This window comes from Pagrus major, chromosome 24 (genome assembly GCF_040436345.1).
Source record: "Pagrus major chromosome 24, Pma_NU_1.0".
Lineage (NCBI taxonomy): Eukaryota > Metazoa > Chordata > Actinopteri > Spariformes > Sparidae > Pagrus > Pagrus major.
The window spans coordinates 17,772,312-17,793,257 of NC_133238.1; the positions used below are offsets into that span (position 1 = coordinate 17,772,312).

Genomic DNA, 20,946 nt, shown 5'->3' on the forward strand with positions numbered 1-20,946 from the left:
TATGGTGCAAATTCCTAAAGAAATATATGTATTTAATCAAACAACAAAACACCAATTAAATGTCCAAAGTACAGCATATTTGATAGGGGATTATTAAAACCTATAATGCAAAGCAAAATAAGATGCCAGATGAACATGTTAGTGCTCATTTAGTCAAGTCAAGAGCAACAATAAACATCTTGGATCTTGATTTTAAATATATTTTACTGCAAACAACATAACACCAACCTTGTTTATCTCAAACTCTACCACTGTAGCATTTTATACATTTCTAGTATCAAGATGGAGTCATTACATAACACAGGAAACAATGACATAATGTATTTTGAGTTTATAAAAAAAAAAACAACAAAAACATTCCCATCACGTTGAGCATTTTATTTTGAAACGCTCCACCGGAAGCCTCGTATATAACCGCGGTGCACTTGCCGCGGGACGGTGACGCCATCTTGAAATCGTCCCGACCAGAGGAGGCGAGGAGGAGACGGACTTGGGAAAAGCAGCTCGTCCTGAACTCGATAGCCGCGTTAGCTACACGGATTAACGGCGGCTTTAGAGGTTATTGCTCTCATAGGAGAGTGTTTCCGCTTGTTCGTGCGGGTCTCTTGGACGGAGGGACCGCTGTTTGGCGCACTTTGGAGCGGACTAGGGAGCCGCGTAAATCGGTCGTTTCCCTCTTGGAGCGGACGGGAGCTGGTGGTTGTGGCCGGGCAGCGCCGCCGGACCGTCGGGGACGAAAACTCAGCCTTCCGCACGGAGTACAACAACAGCGATACGCGCTTTAAACCCGCCGTGTCTGCGAGAGGAACCTGGAAATGTTGTATTCAACGACATTTGTGACATTTTAAAGCTACGCGACGGAGCCCGTCGAGGAGAAGTTTGATTGGGGAGCGGAGTGCGCTCGATTTCCAGTCCGATGGATGTTCGCCCTGCCCGGCTGTGGCTCGGCTGTCTGCTCCGCTGCTCCGAAGATATAAACAGCAGGAGGCACAGGTGAACACACGGGGTCTGTTCGTGACAATGCTGCAGACCTGGCAAATACATGACACCTCTGGCTTGCATGCCAACAAGTCGTCCTCCTCTGCTTGCCTGTAAAAACCTGGAAAATACCACCAACCATCCCCTCCTCCTCTTCTTCTTCTTCACCCCCTCCTCTTCCTCCCCTCTTTTTTTTGGGGATATTTTGGATTTAAGCTCGATCTTGACATTTAAACACACACACACAAAAAAGAAAAATGTCCTTTTTGCAGAGACAGTGCTCTCTGGAGCAGCAAGACTTTTAATTTGACTCCTTGATTTCCAGATCTTTTTGGGTGTTTTTTTTTTTTTTTGGTTTTTGTTTTTGTTTTTTTATTCTCTTTCTAGTCAGAGGATCAGATTCGGATGGAAAATGGGAGACGCCACCAAACTGGCCTTCGCCGTTTTCCTCATCTCCTGCTCTTCAGGTGGGTGTGGAGAGGTTGGGGGGGTTATGCATTATCAGCTGTGGAGGATCCAGTGCAAATGCTTATTGTTGCCTCTGCAGAGCTTGTTGTTAAATGTGGAGGATGCAGTGCAATGCAACCCAGTTGGGGGTGAGATTGGTGGGGTAAATCCCTCTCTGCCATCCCCCCTTACTGTTGGTGCCCTCCATGTGTGTGGATGTGCATTGAACATGTTGCAGATGGGGACCATAAGGGGTCCTTGAAGGGCTCCTTGCGGGACGTACCAATGCAAATCGGCTACTCGCGGACTTATTGCAACTTGCAGTACAGATATTTATGCAATTAATGGAGGAAAATCCAACATTAGATGGGGCTGATGTGGAAATAAAAATAAGTAAAGGTCCAAAACTCAAGCTGACAAATAACCCATCATTTAATTTAGAATAAACCAAAAAAAAAATCTGCTTTAAAAGTCCCTCAAAGAGCCTTTAAATCCAAACATGTAGATCAATGACGCAAGTATATTCCCCCAAAAGGTCATGGAAGGTGATGACTCATATATAAGAATGTGGGTAAACTCTGTGTAGGTGGGCTTAACCTTTTTATACAGCGCACTCAGTCAGAATTATTACAATAAAAATGGCCACAACAAGGCGATATTCAGCCTCCGAGCCTGGGAATGCGTCCTCATGTCCCAGGGGTGGACGCTCGCTGAATGCCAGCGGGGTCGCTGAGGTGACAATAAGGAGAAAGGGGTCAACTGGAGAGTGGTGCTTTTCTTCCAGAGCGTAGTGGTTATGTGGATGTGGGTGGGCTTAGAAGTAATTTCTTGTGTTGATCTGCTCGCAGTGGGTTTAAAAGGGCATTTTCAGCTTGCTTTCATCATGCCAGCAGATATTTACCAGACTAAATATTTTGTGTGAAACAAGAGTTAGTCAATTTATTTCATTTTTCTAGCAAAGATGTCAAACAGTTGCTGGTTCCAGCTTCTTAAATGTGAGGGTTTGTTGCTTTTCTCTGTCTTTTCTGACAGTAAATGAAGAGTCTTTGGGTTTTGGACTGTTGGCTGGACCAAAGAAGCAATTTGAAGATGTCAGTTTGGGTTGTGGGGAAAATGCGATGCGTACTTCCATAATTTTATGTCATTAAAATGTCCCATAAACCAAGATGACATCCTCAAATGTCCTGTTTTGTCCACAACCCAAAGATATTCAGTTTATTTTCACAGAGAAGTAAAGAAACAAGAAACAACTGGAGAATTTTGGCATTTTCCCCCCTTGAGAAATTACACTTTTATTGTTGCAGCTCTAATCACCAGTATTTGAGGAGTTAGGAATAAGACTCAACAATCTACTTTCTTACAAATTGCACCTTTAAACATCTGTGTAAAAAGAAGGCGTCAGTATTGTTAAAATCACTGTTTATATTTCGTGTAGTTGTACAAGTTCGATGGCTTGATGCTCCATTGGATGCAGCCTCTGACGATGATTGCTTGAGATGACCTTAAGCCTTCAGTGAACCTGCTCCACCTCCCTAAATTAGACAGTTTAGCCTCACAGGATGCTCAAATGGTACCAAGTGATGTGTATAACCAGGAAACAAACTTTAATGGACCAACAAGGTCATTGGGAACATGATGGTTGTTGTCTTCACGCGGAAGAAAGTTGATATACGGTAAAACAGTTATTAACTTCCATTTTTTTTAAAAATATGCGTCCAACAAGAACGATGTTACACGCAGCAATAGTTAAACTTTGTGTTATCTGTTGGTTTTGGATTGTGATCGACAGGCAGAGATTAAAGTAACCACAGATGATAGATGGGTTGAGAAAGGGTTGGGTAAAGGAAACAGAAATCTGATGTGGAAGCAGGGTTTTTTATTGTCGTTGTAGAACTGCAACTGTTCATCAACTATTATAATTAATTTTTTTTAAGATAGAAAAAAGGTCAAAATTCTCTGATTCCAGCTTCTTGAATGTGAATATTTTCTGGCTTCCTTCCGCCGCTGTTTCAATAAACTGAATATCTTTGTGTTGTGGACAAAACAGGACATTTGATAATAACCATTAGTTGCAGCTCAATATTTTAGTTATTATCTAATGTTTTCACACTTGTGCAGCAGCTTTTCTGTGCTGTGTGGAGGTAAATGGCAGTGAATAACCCGGTTTCCACAGTGTACCTACTGGATATAAAAGCTTTTTCAGTTGAGAGTAAAGAAATGGAAAAAGGTAAGATGAAATCTCAAGTCGCAGAGAAATTGTCCTTTCCCAGCGAGCCCTGGGGTGTCTTTGAGGACTTGAGTAGAAATTAAAAGGCTTCTCAAATACGGTAATAGTTGGGGTTGGTTAGAGTGTAAGCCAGGTGCCGTCTGTACTGCACAGTGCAGCAGATGATTATTCCAGTCGCTCATTACTGTCTGAAGTGGGGAAATGAATGGTTCCTCCTTGAGGTGGAATAATAATCCTTTATGAAATCCAAGTTGAATTGGCACAGCTCAAGACGACACCAAGAAGAAGCCTCAGATAAGGGCAGGGCACTCAGCCCAGAGTGGTTTTATTTGATGAGGCCTATTGCAACATGCCAAAAAATCTCAAGATAACATTGACGTTTTTATTTAGAGACTACGACATGCAGAGGAGCCTGTCTGTAAAACTGCAGTTGTTTCGCCAAATAACAACTTGAACAACACACTTTTTACATTTTTCGGATTTCGGATCAGGGTTACAGATACAGTGATAAGCAAGCAAGCTTAAACGATTGATACAAAATTAATTTGCAACCATTGTGATTAATTTATTTGTTTTTTTCCCCTTTCTGATACCCAATTTAACACCTGAACTTTGGCTACGAGCCGATACCGCGAATCGAATTCCAGTATGTTCAAAGAAATCTATATATATAATATTACATCTTTTTACCTACACTATGCTACTAACTCATTATGGATGTTATGTTATGGGATTGCTTGAAGTAACACAAGTTGCTTGCCTTTTTCTGGATATTGGATCAGTGCATAAACTTCTGTACGCTTTGGTACCGATTCCAACATTTTCCAACACTCGGAGGCATTTTTCCAGCACTGCTGCACATTGGACTTGGAACAACTTTAGTCAAAATGCCAAAGAGAAATAACTGATTTCAAGCTTTGAAATGTGAATATTTACTCATTCAGTTTGTCTTATATTATTGTTAATTAAGTATCTTTGCGCTGTGAAAACAATTGGTATTATTATCATTATTAAATGTCAGAAAATAGTGATCTTGATCTCTTCAATTTAAGTGTTTTTGTTTGACACTTAAAAACAGTGTTTTAGTTTCTTTACAACGAACACATAAATACCAAAACAGTCATTTAATTGACAAAGTATTTGCCTGACTCATCAGTAATTAATGAGTTGTTAACCCTTGATAACCCTAACCCGGCATATGTTCAGTGTCGTGTTTAGAGCATGATCGCTGAATTTTCAAACATTGTAATCACCAATTATTTTTAATTATCAATCATTCGTTGATTATCAAAATAATGGTCAATCAAAAGTCACAATTCTCTGATTCCTGCTTCTTAATGTGAATATTTTCTGGTTTCTTTCCTTTTCTGTGACAGTAAACTGAATGTCTTTGGGTTGTGGACAAAACAAGACATTTGACGAAGATCTATTAGGGTTTTAATGTGACTGCTGGATATTTCTGAACATTGAAAGTTGCCTAATTAAGCCTTCATATCAGATGTAGCTTGCTGCTGTAATATGCGATCAGTTTGGAAGAGAAGTATGTTCCCACAAAAAAGAAGAAATGTGACATTTGACCTGGTTTAATGTTGCATGCAGCAGCTGCCCAGTGTTTTGATCCATGTTGGCATGTTTGAATGCTGCCGTAACACATGGCGGGTCAAGGTTGTCTGCCAAAGTGTTGATGTGACGAGATTGTAGACGGGCTTCTTGTGTAAGTTTTGAGTTTTGAGTTTGAAACGCTGCTCTGCTGAACTGGAAAGTGACATTTCACTTCCAAGGAACTGATAATGTGAGTCTGCAGCGGGCGGATGTTCAACTTGGGTCATCAGTTTGAAAGATCTCCTGCGAACTTGAACTGCAAATTGGTAAATATTTACCGTGCTGCCTCCTAACTTATGGCACGTTCAGATCCAGATGTCAGATTTAATATGAGCATGAGCTGCAGGCTGAGAGGAACTTGGTGGTGATTACAAATTAGACATGTGGTGGAGGTTTTTTTTTAGCCCTGATGTTTCCAGTGAGGTGTCAGAAATTGAAGAAGTGTGCCAACACGTGCCAACCACCCAAATGTTAAGTAAACAGCCAATCATGCAAACTAAAAGGGAGCAACATGTGCAGGATTTCTTGCAAATATTTGCCCGTTGTTTGACCATTTGACCCGACGGCCGCCACATTTTTCTAACGAGTAAATGAGTTAATAGTTGTTCCTCATCTTCTTCTAACCTGATGTGAATGCAGCTCATGCAATCAACCTCCGGCTGTAGAGGTCATTCCCCGATGTAAAAGTCATGTTTTGCTGGTAATTTGGGGGGAAAACGTCTCTTTAGATTTGTGCATGTTTCCACCACAGAGGCTGATAGATGTATAAAGTCGAGACTCCTGCTCTACCTTCACATTTGGCCTCCTTTTTTGTACACTGCAGCAGTTTCACACAGACATTGATCCTCTTGCACACCAGTGTAAGGTTACATCAATATGGCGAGGATGAAGCAGCTCTGAGGGTTTTTTTTTTTTTTTTTTTTTTTTCCAAATCCCCAGCAGCACAACAGATCTGATGATTCAGTTTCAGCTCTGCTACACATCAAACTCAACTTGAAACGGTAATGTGAACTCAGTCGATCATCAGGCCGGTGTCTGTGTTCTGTCCCGTTGAACTGGGGAAAACCAACATTTACCAGCTGCATTAACTGGACGAAATGGTTGACTTCCCCGCCACCAGATGAAGCCTCTCTGTCATCAAGCGCTCCCCGACGCTTAAGAGTTTTTGAGTAGCTCCAAGCTCGGTGCTTTACAGTCGTACAGATCCTGACCTCTGACCTCCCGACAGAGGACTGAAGTAGATAAAGACACCTTTCCCTCAAACATCCGTGTTTTATCGTTTTCGCACAACATTGAACTGTGAGTGTGAAATATAAACAAATCCAAGACCTAGAACGTAGATGTTTTTATTAAAGGAACGGCTCATCCTCGTCATAAATGTGTTTTATTATGCTACTAATAACACTTAATAACATGGTCTTAATAAACATCTTATAAGGGCCTTATACAGAAGGTTAATATAATAATAAAGCGTTACCGATAAAGACGAGACCTTTTAAAATTAGAGCTGCAACTGAGTCTCACCATTATCGATTGTTTCTTATAGTCAATTGATCATTTGAGTACAATTTACTGAAAACCCCCCAAAAACACAAGTTGTTGATTAATGGTGAAAATGTTTCTTCTGGCTTCGCTTCAAAAAAACACTTCTACTGCCACCCCGTCCCAGAAACAGTTAATCACTAGAAGTGTTTTTTAGTGTTAAACTACAAACTTTGAAAAACACTCCGAACAGATGAAGAATTTAAATTTCTGAAACTTAAATGAAGACAAACTGTGCTGTTACAAAGTGTCCTAGTGGCTGACTAAAACTAATGTTTACTCTGGCTGGCTGAGTTGATTATTTACTTTATTATTTATTTACTGAAAAACCATGACACTGAACTGAGAGTGGAAATCGAGAAACTATCCACTTGCGAAGCTTTTGCCAGCAATATTTTTAAAACTTCTTCTTTTTTTGTGGTTTGGCTCGAAAAGCTGTGCTTCTCTCTGTATCTCTTGTGAAACATATAAATACATACAACTACTTTCAGAAGTGTAAAACCAGAAGGAAATGTGGCCCGAATTAAATAAAACTGATTTATTTAGTCGTCACTACATTTATAACCATTTCCACTGTGACTCAACCATCCTGTACCCTCTTGCTGCAGTGTTTTCGGCGTTTCCTCGAGTGGCCAGAGGCCGGCTACTAGCTCTGTCCCATTTTTCCCCCACCTATCTATTTCTAATATGTTCTCTTGCATTATGCATTAGGCTCCAAAAGCACAGGTGTATTTGTTAAGGCCAGATGTAGCCTCGATTTCCCATCGGGCCCAACTAGTCGGACTGCTTCCTTCCAGGGCTGTGTATCATTCTGCACCTTTAACATCAGAAAAACAAGGACCGGTTCATGTTCGTGGAGGTAAAATGGTGACCAGAAACGGCATGTTGCCGGACTCGGCTGGGGAAATTATGACTGGATAAATTTAGATTATGGCCAGGTGTTTTCTGCTTTCACTCTGCAAGCAAGCACGGGTGGTTTTTGTGTACATTTGAGTTTTACTTTGAGAACATTGCACTTTTAATTTGTTATAGTCTTAAGTGAGAAATGATTTACAAAAAAGTACTTTGGAGCTAAACATCAACACCAGAAACGGGCCAAAACTTGAAGAATTTGTGGTGATCTGGTACATTTTTATCCAGTGCCATTCACGTCCTCACCTTTAACACTGTAAAAACAAGCATCAGTTGACGTTCGTGGAGGTAAAATGGTGACCAGGGACAGCATGTTGTTGGATTCGGCCGGGGAAATTATGACCCTCGAACAGTCAGAGAACTCAATAAATTTAGATTGTAGCCAGGTGTTTTCTGCTCTCCGAACTCTGCAAGCAACACAGATGGTTTTTGTGTACATTTCGGTGACGTCAGAGTCTCTTACTTACTTCTTACTTTGAGAAAATGGCACTTCTGATGTGTTAAAGCTGCGTTTTTGAGGTTAAAGTGTGTAATAATCTACGAAAAAGGACTTTGGAGCTAAACATTGACGCCAGAAACGGGCCAAAACAGTCTCTTTATTTCTGGCAAACAGAACAACATTTTAACTGCACTCAACTAAATCTCCTTTTACTTTTGCACGAGAAACAAATTAACATTCAAAAGGGGAAAACAAAAGTGTAGATGACCTTTGGAAAGTTCAATACGATCCCTACGTCGCTGCTTGTTTACATGTTGGCCGAGTTTCTCTGGTCACTGAACTACACTGAAAACAAATCAACTTCTAGCCACTTGTGTGTATCATTGGTAGAAGGCACTGCACGTAACCTGTTTTTAAAATTACACAATAATGTTTGATCAGGTTTCGAAAGCCCAAGGCCTCTTAAAACACACTCACCACATAAGTGACTATCTAAACTTTCACTACAATTAAGAATCATCAAAACAGCATAATTGCTATTTAGGGGATTTTCTTTCTTTCTCGGCAGGGATTCGTTTCAACCTGCTCCTGAGTGTCTCCACACGGGACAATATACTGGAAAAAGCACCACTTTTTCAGCTTAAATAATTGTAGGAAATCATTTAAAAGTCTTCTTTTCACCATCTGATGTAGTAAACCTTAGATACTCCTGACGGGTCAAACCAAACACTGAGTTTTATTTTAAATTCTTGTAAGTCTCTGTGTCTTTTTATAACAGCAGTGTAGAGGCAGTGAAGGGACTAAAATAACATACATATTTAATTCAGCTTTCAGCTCCTTTGAGGAAGCAGAGGTGTAAGCTTGGAAGAAGACACAGGAAGACAGTTTGAGCTGATTACGCTGCTAAATATTATAATCAAAGCTATTAATCACATGATAATCAGACTCCATTATTATGAGAGCTTAATTCTTTTGGCCTTTCTGCTTCTAAATAGTCCGGCGGGTAATAATTCAAAGAAATGATACTCGAAGAATACTCAGCTTCTGTGATGAGTAATTATATACTTGTGATGTGTGACTAAGCCTGATTAATTGTGCAGCCGTAGGAGGCAGGTGGGGTCATCGAGGCCGCCGTGAGGCCACCCTGTAAGCAAAAGGTCAAATGTTCGACATCCGCTACAGGCATTCATCCTGTCAGCGCGCCCTTGAGCAGAACCCTACCTGCTCAGCTTATTGTAAGTCATGCTGGATAAGAGCATCAGCTAAAAGCCTAAAATGTAAATGCAGGCCGAGCGCACCTCTATAATGGGAAGTCGATGAATTGCCCCTGTAACCATTACTGACTGAAATTAGGACAAATGATAGGGAAGAGGGTGAGTTCAGGGTTGGAAAACGCCATCGCCTTTTAGGAAGGAGTCTGTATTTTTGGAGATATTTAAAGTCTCATAATATAAATCATCACTTTTTTGGATATATACAAGAGTATTTTATCTTATTCTCGACCTCTTGATGTGTCGGTACCCCAGAGAACAGTCCAGAACAGTTCTTTACTGTAATTAATGCATCCTGCAGATGTTGCTTTATGTGCTTGGGAGAGTTTCAGTCTAGACAGGCTGGCTGCTCAGACGGAGAGGCCCTGCTTTGATCCTTGATTAAAAACTGCGAGCTGTACATTCATCATGCTCTTGTTTCAGGCTCTCTCAAGGGTCCTCGCCTGCTTTACGCTCCCTCCTTCCTCCTCCTCCTCCTCCTCCTCTTCGTCTTTGTCCATCTCTTGCCAAGATTCCTCACTGTCGTGAAGGTCGCTCTAACCTCTTATCACCAAAACCACTAAAGGGTAATGGTGTCTCGGGGACTCGGCGGGGCCCGGGTGAACACTGTTCCCTCGTGATATTGCGGGTTCATCATCCTGCCATTATTGTTGCTGTCACTGTGTGCGACTATCTAATAAACCTCAAATGTCATTTAGGATGCATCGAGCGGCAGCCATGTGAGCTACAAACACATCAACAGGTCTTCGGCCGACATTTATTCTCTCCTGTAATCAACACGGATAGAAAAAGTCAGTCAGACCAGGAACAAACAAATAATTATAAAAAAAAATAGTCTTAACTCAAGTTGATGGCGGAGTAAACACCACAACTGTAACGATATAACAGTGTCGAATCATATCTTTGGTATCACTTTCAGAGTGATTTGATGAACAGCAGTCAATGGAAAATCCAAACGTTTGTTTTTGGTTTCATTTTTCTAGGAAATAATGTTGCTGGAGTGCTCATAATATTTGCAGCTGACCTCTTTAATGTAAGCTGATTTATGGAAATTTAAAGACTTTAGAGGGTCTGCTCTAATCACTCAGTCAAGGTTATTTATACAACTTCCTAAATACTTGCATAACATAATATTGTTCATTGGATCTGACATGTACTGCCCACTGGTCTTGTCTTTACTGATGTTCTTTGACGCTCGCCAGGATAATTGCTGTTGGTCATACGAAAATATGAATATAAAGGCAAAAGACAACAACTCTTGTAATAGAGTGTTGGATTCTCCTCACCACCCTCATCTTTGGAGGATTTCTTGAAATCATCTCCTTCAGGGTTTTTTGTTGTTTGTGCCAACACAGCTGAAACGTGTAGCACTTGCTCGGCGCCACTGTTTACAAAACTTTATCATTCATCAGTGTGGATGCTCACATCATCGTTTTAGTTGTCATTCTTGGTGTAGGTGTTGGTCGTAAATCAGTGCCAGGTGTGCTGATAACTGGAATAATACTTGTTTTGTACCTTGGCACTGAAAAGCTTTGTAGCTCTTTTAGCTGACTTGTTGCTCAAGCCAGCATCTGAATTGCCAGCAAGGTGAAACGGGGATCTGTTCGGTCTTGAAACTCTTAATGTTTTTCCTCCCAAGCAGTATTGACGGGAAAGAGAGAGTTTTGAAACCCTCAGCAGTGCCTGGCAATAACTGAGTCATCATCGGTATTGATAAACAAATCTATAAAGCCTGCAGATATATTTCTTCTCTGCATTGGGGGGAGTCAAATTCTTAGCTTACTGCACCTGTAATACAATCCCAATTAAAAATACACAAGTGTTTTTATTTTGGCTTGTGAGGGGCCCCGTGACCAGAATGCGTCATTAGTTTACACTAAATATAAAGACGAGCCAGGAGTCAGCGAGGTCGTCTGATGGATGAAAGAGGGGGATTTATTGACTCCACGGCGTTTATTGGTTTGTCTTGTCCAAATGCGAGCCAGGCGAGTGCAAACAGTGGACGTAATTGAATGGCGGACGACATGTCTTGGAGGGGGCCACGTGAGATGACTCAGAATGGGTCGGCGCATTAGTTCCACACATCAGCAACAGCAGCCTGTGATCCAGTGTGGGTTAACCTTGACCACAGAGAGCATTTCTGTACACTTTTAGACTTTCTCCTCTTTTGGTTTCCAGTGAAAGCGAAGCTGCAGAAGGTGAACACGACATATCATATTTTGATTGCATTGACAGTGTGCAATATGAACTGTTTCTAAAGGTTTTATTGTAAGCCTGCATTACCTTGTGATGGGTGCTAGAGGCACATTCAATAGCTTTACAGCAGTGGATTATGGGAAATATCTCTCACTGAACTGGACTGGACTCACAAAGGACCAATCTCCTCATATATATATAATAGCTTGTCTGCCAGTCTCCTTCTCTCTGTGCCTCCCACCCCCTCCATTCTCCACTCATTGATTGCTTGTTTTATAAAAATGAATTGAAATGCCCATGCTGCAGGCTTTGGTGATATTGCAATATCGCTGCAAACTCAATCCACGGTTCAGCTTTAAGCCCAAGTGGCACTTAACACACCCTTCAAATAAATCCAAACAATCCAAGCACAGAGAGGACGGGGGGAGCCGAGGGAAGGGGTTTTTTTTTGCAGATCCTTCTACAGTACCCTGCGAGAGATAACGAGGAGTTTTAAATTGCTCGTCCTGTAAAGAATGTACGGTATGCAGTGGCCGACTGGAGCTGGGACACGGGGGCTTCGCTGGTATTTGCTCCTTGTGCAAACGGTGCAGGCTGCGTCAATTCGTGGCGAGAGATCCAGACGCTCTCCTGACCCGTCCGGCAACCGGCTCCATCAGCGCTAATTGAGGCGGAGACCAATGGGCGTTTGTCGCTCAGGCATACCAGCGGGGATTAAAGGGATTGGATTCAGTTGCTGAGTGCTGTGGTTTTTAATGCCCCCAACCCCCCTTCACCACCTCCATGTGCCCTCCTCCTGCCCATGGAAAGAGTGCAGTCTTTGTGACCAGCTCACCCGAGCCAACCCGACCACCCCTGCCATGTCACTACACTATCTGATTGAGTGTTAACGTAGGGCTCCAGTAAGAGCCAGGCCACTCTGCTCTGTAAAATTACTGTCTACTGTAAAATAGTGTCTCTGTGCACAGTTACCTCTATTCATTCAGCCGCAGCAACAAGATTACACTCCTGCAGGAGAATATATTAAATGAATATAATCACACAACTTGGCCACTAAAATACATAATTTCATCCAGAGAACAATACTCATCAGTACTCCTATCTTTCCCCCCTTATCTCCTCTATAATCACTTTTATGATAATCACCATCACACAGTACCAAGGCCTAACACCTCACCACACTTTGTGCAGTGGGACCTGAGAATCTGCCGCCAGGTGGTTATCTTGCCGTAGGCCAATGGTCTCCCATGCTGGCCCCGGAGTCTAATACCTGTGATAGTCAAACGGCTATAAATGGTGTAAAAAAATCTTTAACCAAGCCTGCCAGGAGCTGCCCTCAAGGCAAGTGGTGGGATGCATTTCTAACCGGCAAGTCGGGGAGGAAGGGATTGATGACGGTGGTGCAGAAAGAGAGGTCCGATGTGGTGAACTGTGCCTTTTTAAAATGATTTTTGACCAGTATTTCTTGAAGGTTTTTGATCAATCTAGTCCCCAACATCAACATGACCCATCCAGAAATGTTCAGTGTAGCTGCTAAGCTAAACGCGTTAGCTTGACCGGTCATTGAGGGCCGTTAAAAAGTGTGTAAATAACGTCTTTTCAAATCATTTTGGCTTCCAGAGACTTGGATTATGCCCAATGAGCTGTACAGAGACATTTTACATTACTTTTTGGTGTTTTAAAACAGGTCCCCAGCTACTTCAGCTGTGAATACTGCAACAAAACTTCCCCCAATGCTCCGTCGGCATTGGTCATGAGTAGAGAATGACTGAATTTTCATTTCTGGGTGACTGTATCCCCATCCAGCCCTCGCAGCGTACAAAATCTCATCGCCTGAACCCAACCTGACCTCAGAGCCAAGTTAGATCTTTCAATTCCCCTCCCTCCATATCTCTCTGACACACACACACACACATTCAGACACACACAGTCTAAACTTGACTGCTTCTTCTTCCGCACAACATGACAGAACTAGTACAGAATATTTTCAGGATATGTGGAAGACTTTCTTCAGACGTCACTGCTGCTTTTATTCAAAGCATGCAGCAAGGTGTTATCACTACTATGATTAGACGTTTTCTACTAAATGCATGCTGTTATTCACGCTGTATTTAGTTGTGTCCTGACTCAGTTATGTGGGGGAGGAGTGTCAAATTGCATCAGTAGCAACAACAAGCATTGCTGGCAAGCCAAGAGGCCAGCTCTGCAGACAGCATTTTGACCTATGGCCTCAGCCTAACTTCTTTATTCAACACTATTCAAAAATCATTGCTCACATTTGTTTTTTAGTGCTGGCCGCACATATTCCCACACAAGCCAGCGCCCCGAACAGCCATACATCACCTCAAATCTATTTCATCTCTGCCCGGACGCAGATGATAAGTTGATCCTTAGAACAAATTCCATCATAACGAACAATCCCCGCTCCTGGCAGGCACACAAAAAAACCCTTGATGAATGAGTTGTTTACCTACTTCGGTGCACGCAGCGCCGAGTGCAGGCCTGGCCCGCCAAAATGCCACTTCATTATGAGGCTACAGAGCAGAGTGCAGCACAGCCTGCCCCTGTGACCAGCAGCAGAGAGGAAATTGGATATTAGTTCCTATATTCCTGAGCAGTTGTTAGGCAAAAAGGAGGCCTGATGGACAGATCTTGAGCCTGAAATGTCACATTTTAATGCAATTAGTGGGCAATAATGGACTCACCTGTGCTGTTTAATTCTTCGGAGAGAAGCACTTATTGCTGTGGTGTTTCTATGCTTCACAACCCGGAGATCAGCTGTCAGTGAAACCAGAAACGTGAAGGCATTGCTTCCTAAGGAAAACAGGATCGGTGTGTTGGAACAGCCTTCTTGAACACAATATAGGTTGAATCATGGTGGTGTTAATACAAATGCCAGTGGAGACGAGCCAAGTATACGTTTATTTATGTAAAGATATGATTTGTGTTCACCTGTGAGGCAGGTGTTGTTGTTTCTCTCGTTGCAGTCTGTAAGGAAAACAGTTTTTTTTCCCTTCCTGACACACAAGCTCAGAGATTCCCAAATAAATCAGACACTTTATCTGTGCCACCAGCTTTAGTTTTGGAGTAGAGAGAACAAAACCCTCGGGCGTCAGCTGGCCACCTGCCAAAGTGTCTTCGTCGAAGTTTCTGTAACATTTGGCAGGTGGTTGGTGGTCATTTCCCACCCAGCATGCCACCTCGCCGGCCTGGCCACAGATCAGACCAGAAGCGTCTCTGCTGCGTGGCTTCCTACCTTGTAGCCCTCTCACTTTGCTAATCAAGAGACGCGTGCCAATTCACAGGATCTGATGTAGCTCTCCCTTGTGATTTTTGTTTCCTCCTTTGGAAGGCTGGCTCATATTTGAGGTAGAAGTGGTGCTTGAGAGAGAGGGAGGGAGTGCATGTCATTTGAGTAAGAAGTAAATTTGTGCTATTACTCAGCTCTTCTCAGGAAAGGAAATACTTAGAGGAGAAATTGCTTTCGGTCATGTTTCACAATTGAAGGGAGAATTGGAAAGATATAATGGAAACAACCAATAATATAGTAGACTTCCAAGACCCCAACTTTGTATCTTGGGATTCGAAAAACAATCTTTTAAAAGTAAAGTTTCCAGTTTTTTGGGGGGCACCAGAGGACAAAAAGTTCTTTGAAACTGTCTCTTGGTGTGTTAAACAATTTTCATCTGTCAGGACTCGGGCTGCATTTAACGATTATTGTCATTATCAGCTATTCTGCCAATTATTTTATGGTTGATCTGTTCAATTCGATCGAAATGCTCTCGTGGCGTCTTTAAAATTGCTTCTTTTGTGCATCCAAACAGTCCAAAACCAAAAGACTCCTCATTTGCTTTCATAAATGACAAAGAAAAGCAAATATTTGACATCTTTGCTTGAAAAATGAACTTATTCTCTTTTGATCAATTAATCAAGTAATGGTTGGAGCTCTAGTCGGGACTATGATCGTATTCAGACCAACAATGGCACTAATTCTGCAGCTGAAGTTGCACAATGAAACAATGATTTAGTTAAATTTTGCTGCAGATTTGCTTCCATGGTGTAACTTTTAAGCTCTCTGTGCTTGGATCAATTTGGTCGACGTGTCCTTAAGAAGCTTCAGGTGAACTGAGACCAGTAGTGAGCTTTGTCATCTTGCGATCAGAGAAGAAAGAATGAACCTCTGCGTGTTGATCTCGGTGTCATGGCCTCTACAGCAACTCTTCCGCCACACAAAAGACTGACTTCTCTATGATGGCTGCAGATAATCGTTCAGTCATTTCCTTCCGAGTTATCAATCTTTTTCATCTCCATATTACACTATCTCCTGTGAATCACATCCCCTGTTTGCAGTCTCATTGTTCTTGAGAAAATCCCGTCTAATTGCTCTATCTGATCACTCTGTGGTCGCAGGAATACGTTGCACCCTTCAGGATTTCTTTCTTGCGGGTTTGCTCGAAATTGGAAGCTTAACCCACTGCGGGAAAAAGAGCATCGGCTTAAACGCCCGAAATGTAAAAATTTAAAATGTCAGAGTGAATTTTCAGAGCCACCAGGCAGCTAGCAAGGGGTGAGGAACAGTTTTTCAAAAAGCCCCAGTGGATCGAGAAGTGGGTCGGGTGTTTAGACGCTGTGCAGGGGAGGCATTGCTGAAATGTCCGCAGCTAAAGTAGGTCGCGGTTAACCTTGATAAATCTCTTGTACGACTGGAAAGGAAAGAATAGAGAGGAGGCTCTGTGAAATGTTTTGTGGAAAAGAAAATGAAGGGGGGGGGGACATACATGCTGTTGCTGTGTTTTGACTGATTGGGAGACTCCTGGTGAGCAAATATTCTTCTTGATGATGTAAAGGACAGACAAAGCTCTTATATTGAGGGATCAGAGCAATTAAAAGTTACAAAAACCCTTTGGTTTAATGTCTTCAGACGTGGCCTCACGGTGACGCAGGTCTGCACATACTCTACATAAATAGATGTTTGCTCGTTTACCCCCTCCTGAGCTGACGTTGACCACAATCACACATTATTATCAATTAACTCGACGTCTTGATTAGGTCTGAAGCCTTTGATTTCCCTCCTTCTTTTGATTCTTTGCTTTCCTCCTTTGTTTCAGTGTGCCACGAATGAAATAAATGTTCCCCGCATCATTACCAAGAAAACAACCTTGCATTAACAGAACGCAGCTATAGCCATCCATCGCTGCATTTCTTTCTCCCCAGCAAACCTTATTACGGCAAACAAAAGTGAGCCCGTGCTGCTCGTGTTTGACATTTCTATGCGTGAAATATCTCCTGGAGACAAAGAGGCTTCTCTCTTTATTGCTTGGACGTATGCTTGTGGGTGGAAGTCCTATTGTATGTCCTTGCACAATCGCTCGTGTAGGCTCCTGCACTCGGTGACATTATCCGCTTTAGTGAACTCTGAGCTGCGACTTAGTCGGAAGATTGATTTCTCTGCTTTATATCCGCCATACTGACGGGCAGCCACCTTTGGCACACGGCGCTATAGGCAGCCGTCCTGTACTGCCACCTCATTTCAGAGACGTGATTGATTTGAGCTCTCAATGGCTGTATTTGCGACGGAGCTCAGTATTTGCAGTTCACATGGCTCTTGCTCTTGCTCACACAGTGTAATACCTGAATAGAGCCATTATCAATGGAGCTGTTGAGGTGTTGCTGCTCGCCTCGGCTGAAGAACAAACAGGGGCCGGCTTTTTAAAAGTTGAGGACTCACTTTCTAGAAAATACATCAATTTACTGTCAGTTTATACAAGGTGAAGATTGTATTGTCTATGTATACAGTAAGCCTTTGACATGGAGGGAGGAGTCCAGATTTGTCCACTGCAGAGCATAAAACAGCAGGTTGATTCAGTGCTACAGACAAACCAATATATGTCTGCAACAACTGGTCAATTAATCAATTTGTTAAGTGACAGAAATGGCATATTTCTCAAGCCAAAAAGCCAAATATTTGCAGTTTCCAGCTTGTCAAATGAGAAGATTTGATGCTTTCACTTGCCAGATATGATTTTATACCTTTTGGGAAATTATACTATACTGCTATTTTCTCTCAAGGGCTCCAACTATCGATTATTTTCATTATCGATTAATTTGCTGATGATTTTTACGTATTAAATTGTCAGAAAATGGTAAAAAAAAAAATGCTCATCACAATTTCCCAGAGCCCAATGTGACATCTTCAAATTGCTTCTTTTGTCCTGCCAACAGCCAAACCCCCAAAAACTCATCATGTACTTCATTAAATGAAAAAAGATTTGCTGGTTCCTGCTTCTAAAATGTGAGAATTTGCTGCTTTAATGTGACATGTTTGCTTGAAAAACGACTTAAATGATTCAAATTCTCAAAAATCTAGATTATCTTGCATCTATGGCTCATTTTGAGTTAATTTATCTTGGTTTAATCCATCCCTCATTAGTTCTCTAGCAACACAAACACACAGTGTTTATTTCACCTGCATTCTGTGTCCTGCACGCTCATTATTATGACTCGCTTGTAATGAAGTTGATACAGGAACTCGGGCTTATCCTCCTCCCGCATTCATTGTAAATCACTCCGAGTAAAATGGAAATGCGTATGCCAAGCACCTCGACGCAAACGTCCGTGGGGATCAGCGCTAGCATGGCTAATGCCGTTACACCAGAAGTGGCTAATGAGCTAACCTTCCGCTTTACCTCCGCATACCTCTCCATAATTATCGCCTTCTGCTCCCGCGAGGGCCGGCGAAGGGAACGTCGCATCCATCCCCATCCAGGAAGAATAGAAACCAGACGCCATACAATGGACACACTAACTGCTGAAGGGCCTGATGGAGGGGATAGACTTAACAAACACAGGCAGGGATTTTGCACCTTGGTTTTAGCATAAATCATGGTGTAGCAGTGTTACGCCAGGGGAGGTTATTTGAGGACGGGGCCTCCTAAGGAAAAAACCTGCTTCTTTATCTTTTTTTCCATTAAGTTGATCTGCGGTTGGAAAATATTGTCATTCGTCTCTTCGCTCGTGTGGCATCTAGATGTGGTGGAAACTCTGATGGAGGCACACAGCACCCTAAAGGCACCATGTAAACCACAACTGCTGTTTTTCACACCTGATCCCCGCTGCAGCAGGGTGTCTGCTTTTCTAAATATTAGGCCTTGGAGGTCATTAAATAGAAAAGTTTAGCGCCTAACCAAACACTGTCTTATCTTATTGTCTCCAATACTTAACTGCAGTTACAATCAGCAGAAGTTGGTCGAGAGGTGGTCGATTCCTACATGATGCACCTTTTAACTTTAAGTGTCTGATACCTGGAGACTCTTGCTGCAGATAAATTGGGTCTATGCTGTAGTTTGTGGTTGAAAAAAAGAGTTAATCTTCCTTTTTCTTTGGCTCGGCAGCAATTTGAACTCAAACACTTTACTTTCACACCCTTCTTTGCCTTAATTTGTTAGTCTTATATGTGTTAAATTTGAAGAAAAACAACAACCCAGAAATGCGCAGTTAAAAAAACAAGCCGAGAAAGTGATTTGTTTGCATTAAAGACCTTTTCAAAGAGTCTGTAGGAGGGAGGGAAACGAAGACCACATGAACCACTTGTGAGATGATGTCATCTCCCCTGCGGTGTTATTTATGCTTATTTGCACGTTTGGGCAAATTCATTTTTTCCACTCGCAGATATAATACTCCCCTGTGGGTCTATTTACTCGTATCCTAGCTTCCATGTGTACACGCGGCTCGGTCCATACATTTTTCTTCCGTGTTCACATGCGTTTCTATGTTAATGCACGTGCAACAATTATTCCTGCATTTCCAGCCCACTCGCTCAGGCTGCACTCATTCATCATCCCAGACTATTTTTCTCGTCTCTCTTTTCACCTCGGCCATTTGCTCCCGATCATAAAGGCTGCAGCGCACAGTTGCACCTGTTGCTGTGAAATAGTCAAGGGGCTTCATGGGAAATGGATTTGACGAGAGAAAATGCCGTCAGCTCGGCTGCGAGGCAGAGTGACCTCGCCTGCCAGCCGGTGAAGTCCCCTCTCGCCTCTCTTCTTCCATCTGCAGCTGTTAATGTTGAAGAGAGATGTGCGGTGCGTCCGGCTCCTGGGTTGAACTTTACTTAAGCAGCCATTTTATTGAAAAATACATGATCTTTTCCTAAAGGTAACCTCCATTACGCAAGCTAAGCCCTTAATTTCTGGAAGCTGCTGTGACCAGAGACACGGTCAGAGGGGGCAGGACACTTCTCCTCTGCGACAGCGTTTTACTGGCAGAGCCGAGTGGATAATGATCACGTAGATTGGAGCATTATTCTTTATTTGTTGTGCGCTGCTCGGTTAAATTACAGAGAGCTTTTGAGACATTAAGAGGAAGAATAAATAAAAGCAGATAAGGTCAAGACTGCAAGTCTTTGTTGGCTGGAAGAATTTAAAAAACTAAAACCGGTATAAACACATGAGTAACGAGGACTATATGTAAGAGATGTTCTGCTAACATCCCTGATGCCTCTGCACAAGAGAGTATCTTCAAATGTTTTCATCTGAAGGACCCTAATGTAGAGTCAATCCCGCAGCATTTAACAAAACATATTTTAACAAGAAGAATACAAAGGACAGACGTTACAGATGATGAACCTCAGTCCCTCTTCCGACCAAAGCAAACCAATGCTCCAGCAAATGAACAGCCGTTTAATCTGTCAATTATTTTCTCGCTAAATCAATCAGCTGTTTGGTCTGTAAAATGTTAGAAAATGGTGGACAAGATGACGACAAGATGTCATCATCAAATGTCCAAACGATGTTCAGTTTACTGTCACACAGGAGGAAAGAAACCAGAAAATATTCACATTTAAGAAGCTGGAATCAGAGACTTTTCTTTCCTTATAAACGTACTCAAATCTAATAGTCAATTATTAAAATAGTTGGTGATTAATTTAACGTGACGGTGTCATTTGCAAACTGTTTTTTCGCTTAAAATCAGCAGCCTGCGGAAGCTGATTGAACCATCTGACACACACTCACACGCACTTTCCTTTTTCCAGATGATGATGATGATGATCTGTTTTTCACACAAACAAGTGAAGTCACATTTTCACAACAGAGAGGAGAAAGCTGGCTGTTAAGTGAAGAATTATCACTTCTTGAAAGCCCTGGACGGCATTTCCGGATGGCTGAGACTCAATATCAGAAACCTACTTATTACACCTTGAGGAGCAGGAACAGAATGATTCACAGGAAGCAATCCTGCCGGTTTCCTGTGTGTCTGAAGCGGCTGACTATCTTCAGTCTTGTCAGCAGTCTAAACTGGACTAACTCCCTGACAGGTGATGAGAGGCGGCAGCA

At 42.2% G+C, this 20,946-nt stretch overlaps 1 protein-coding gene across 1 annotated transcript in view; it reads left to right on the forward strand.

Moving 5' to 3' along the window:
* The first annotated feature begins 451 nt into the window (after positions 1 to 451).
* LOC140992292 (activin receptor type-2A-like) overlaps positions 452 to 20,946 on the forward strand; it is a 44,966-nt gene continuing 24,471 nt past the window's right edge. The window contains exon 1 of the mRNA XM_073462595.1: positions 452 to 1,445. Coding sequence (XP_073318696.1) covers positions 1,391 to 1,445 — 55 coding nt within the window. The 5' untranslated portion in view covers positions 452 to 1,390. The remainder of the gene's footprint in view (positions 1,446 to 20,946) is intronic.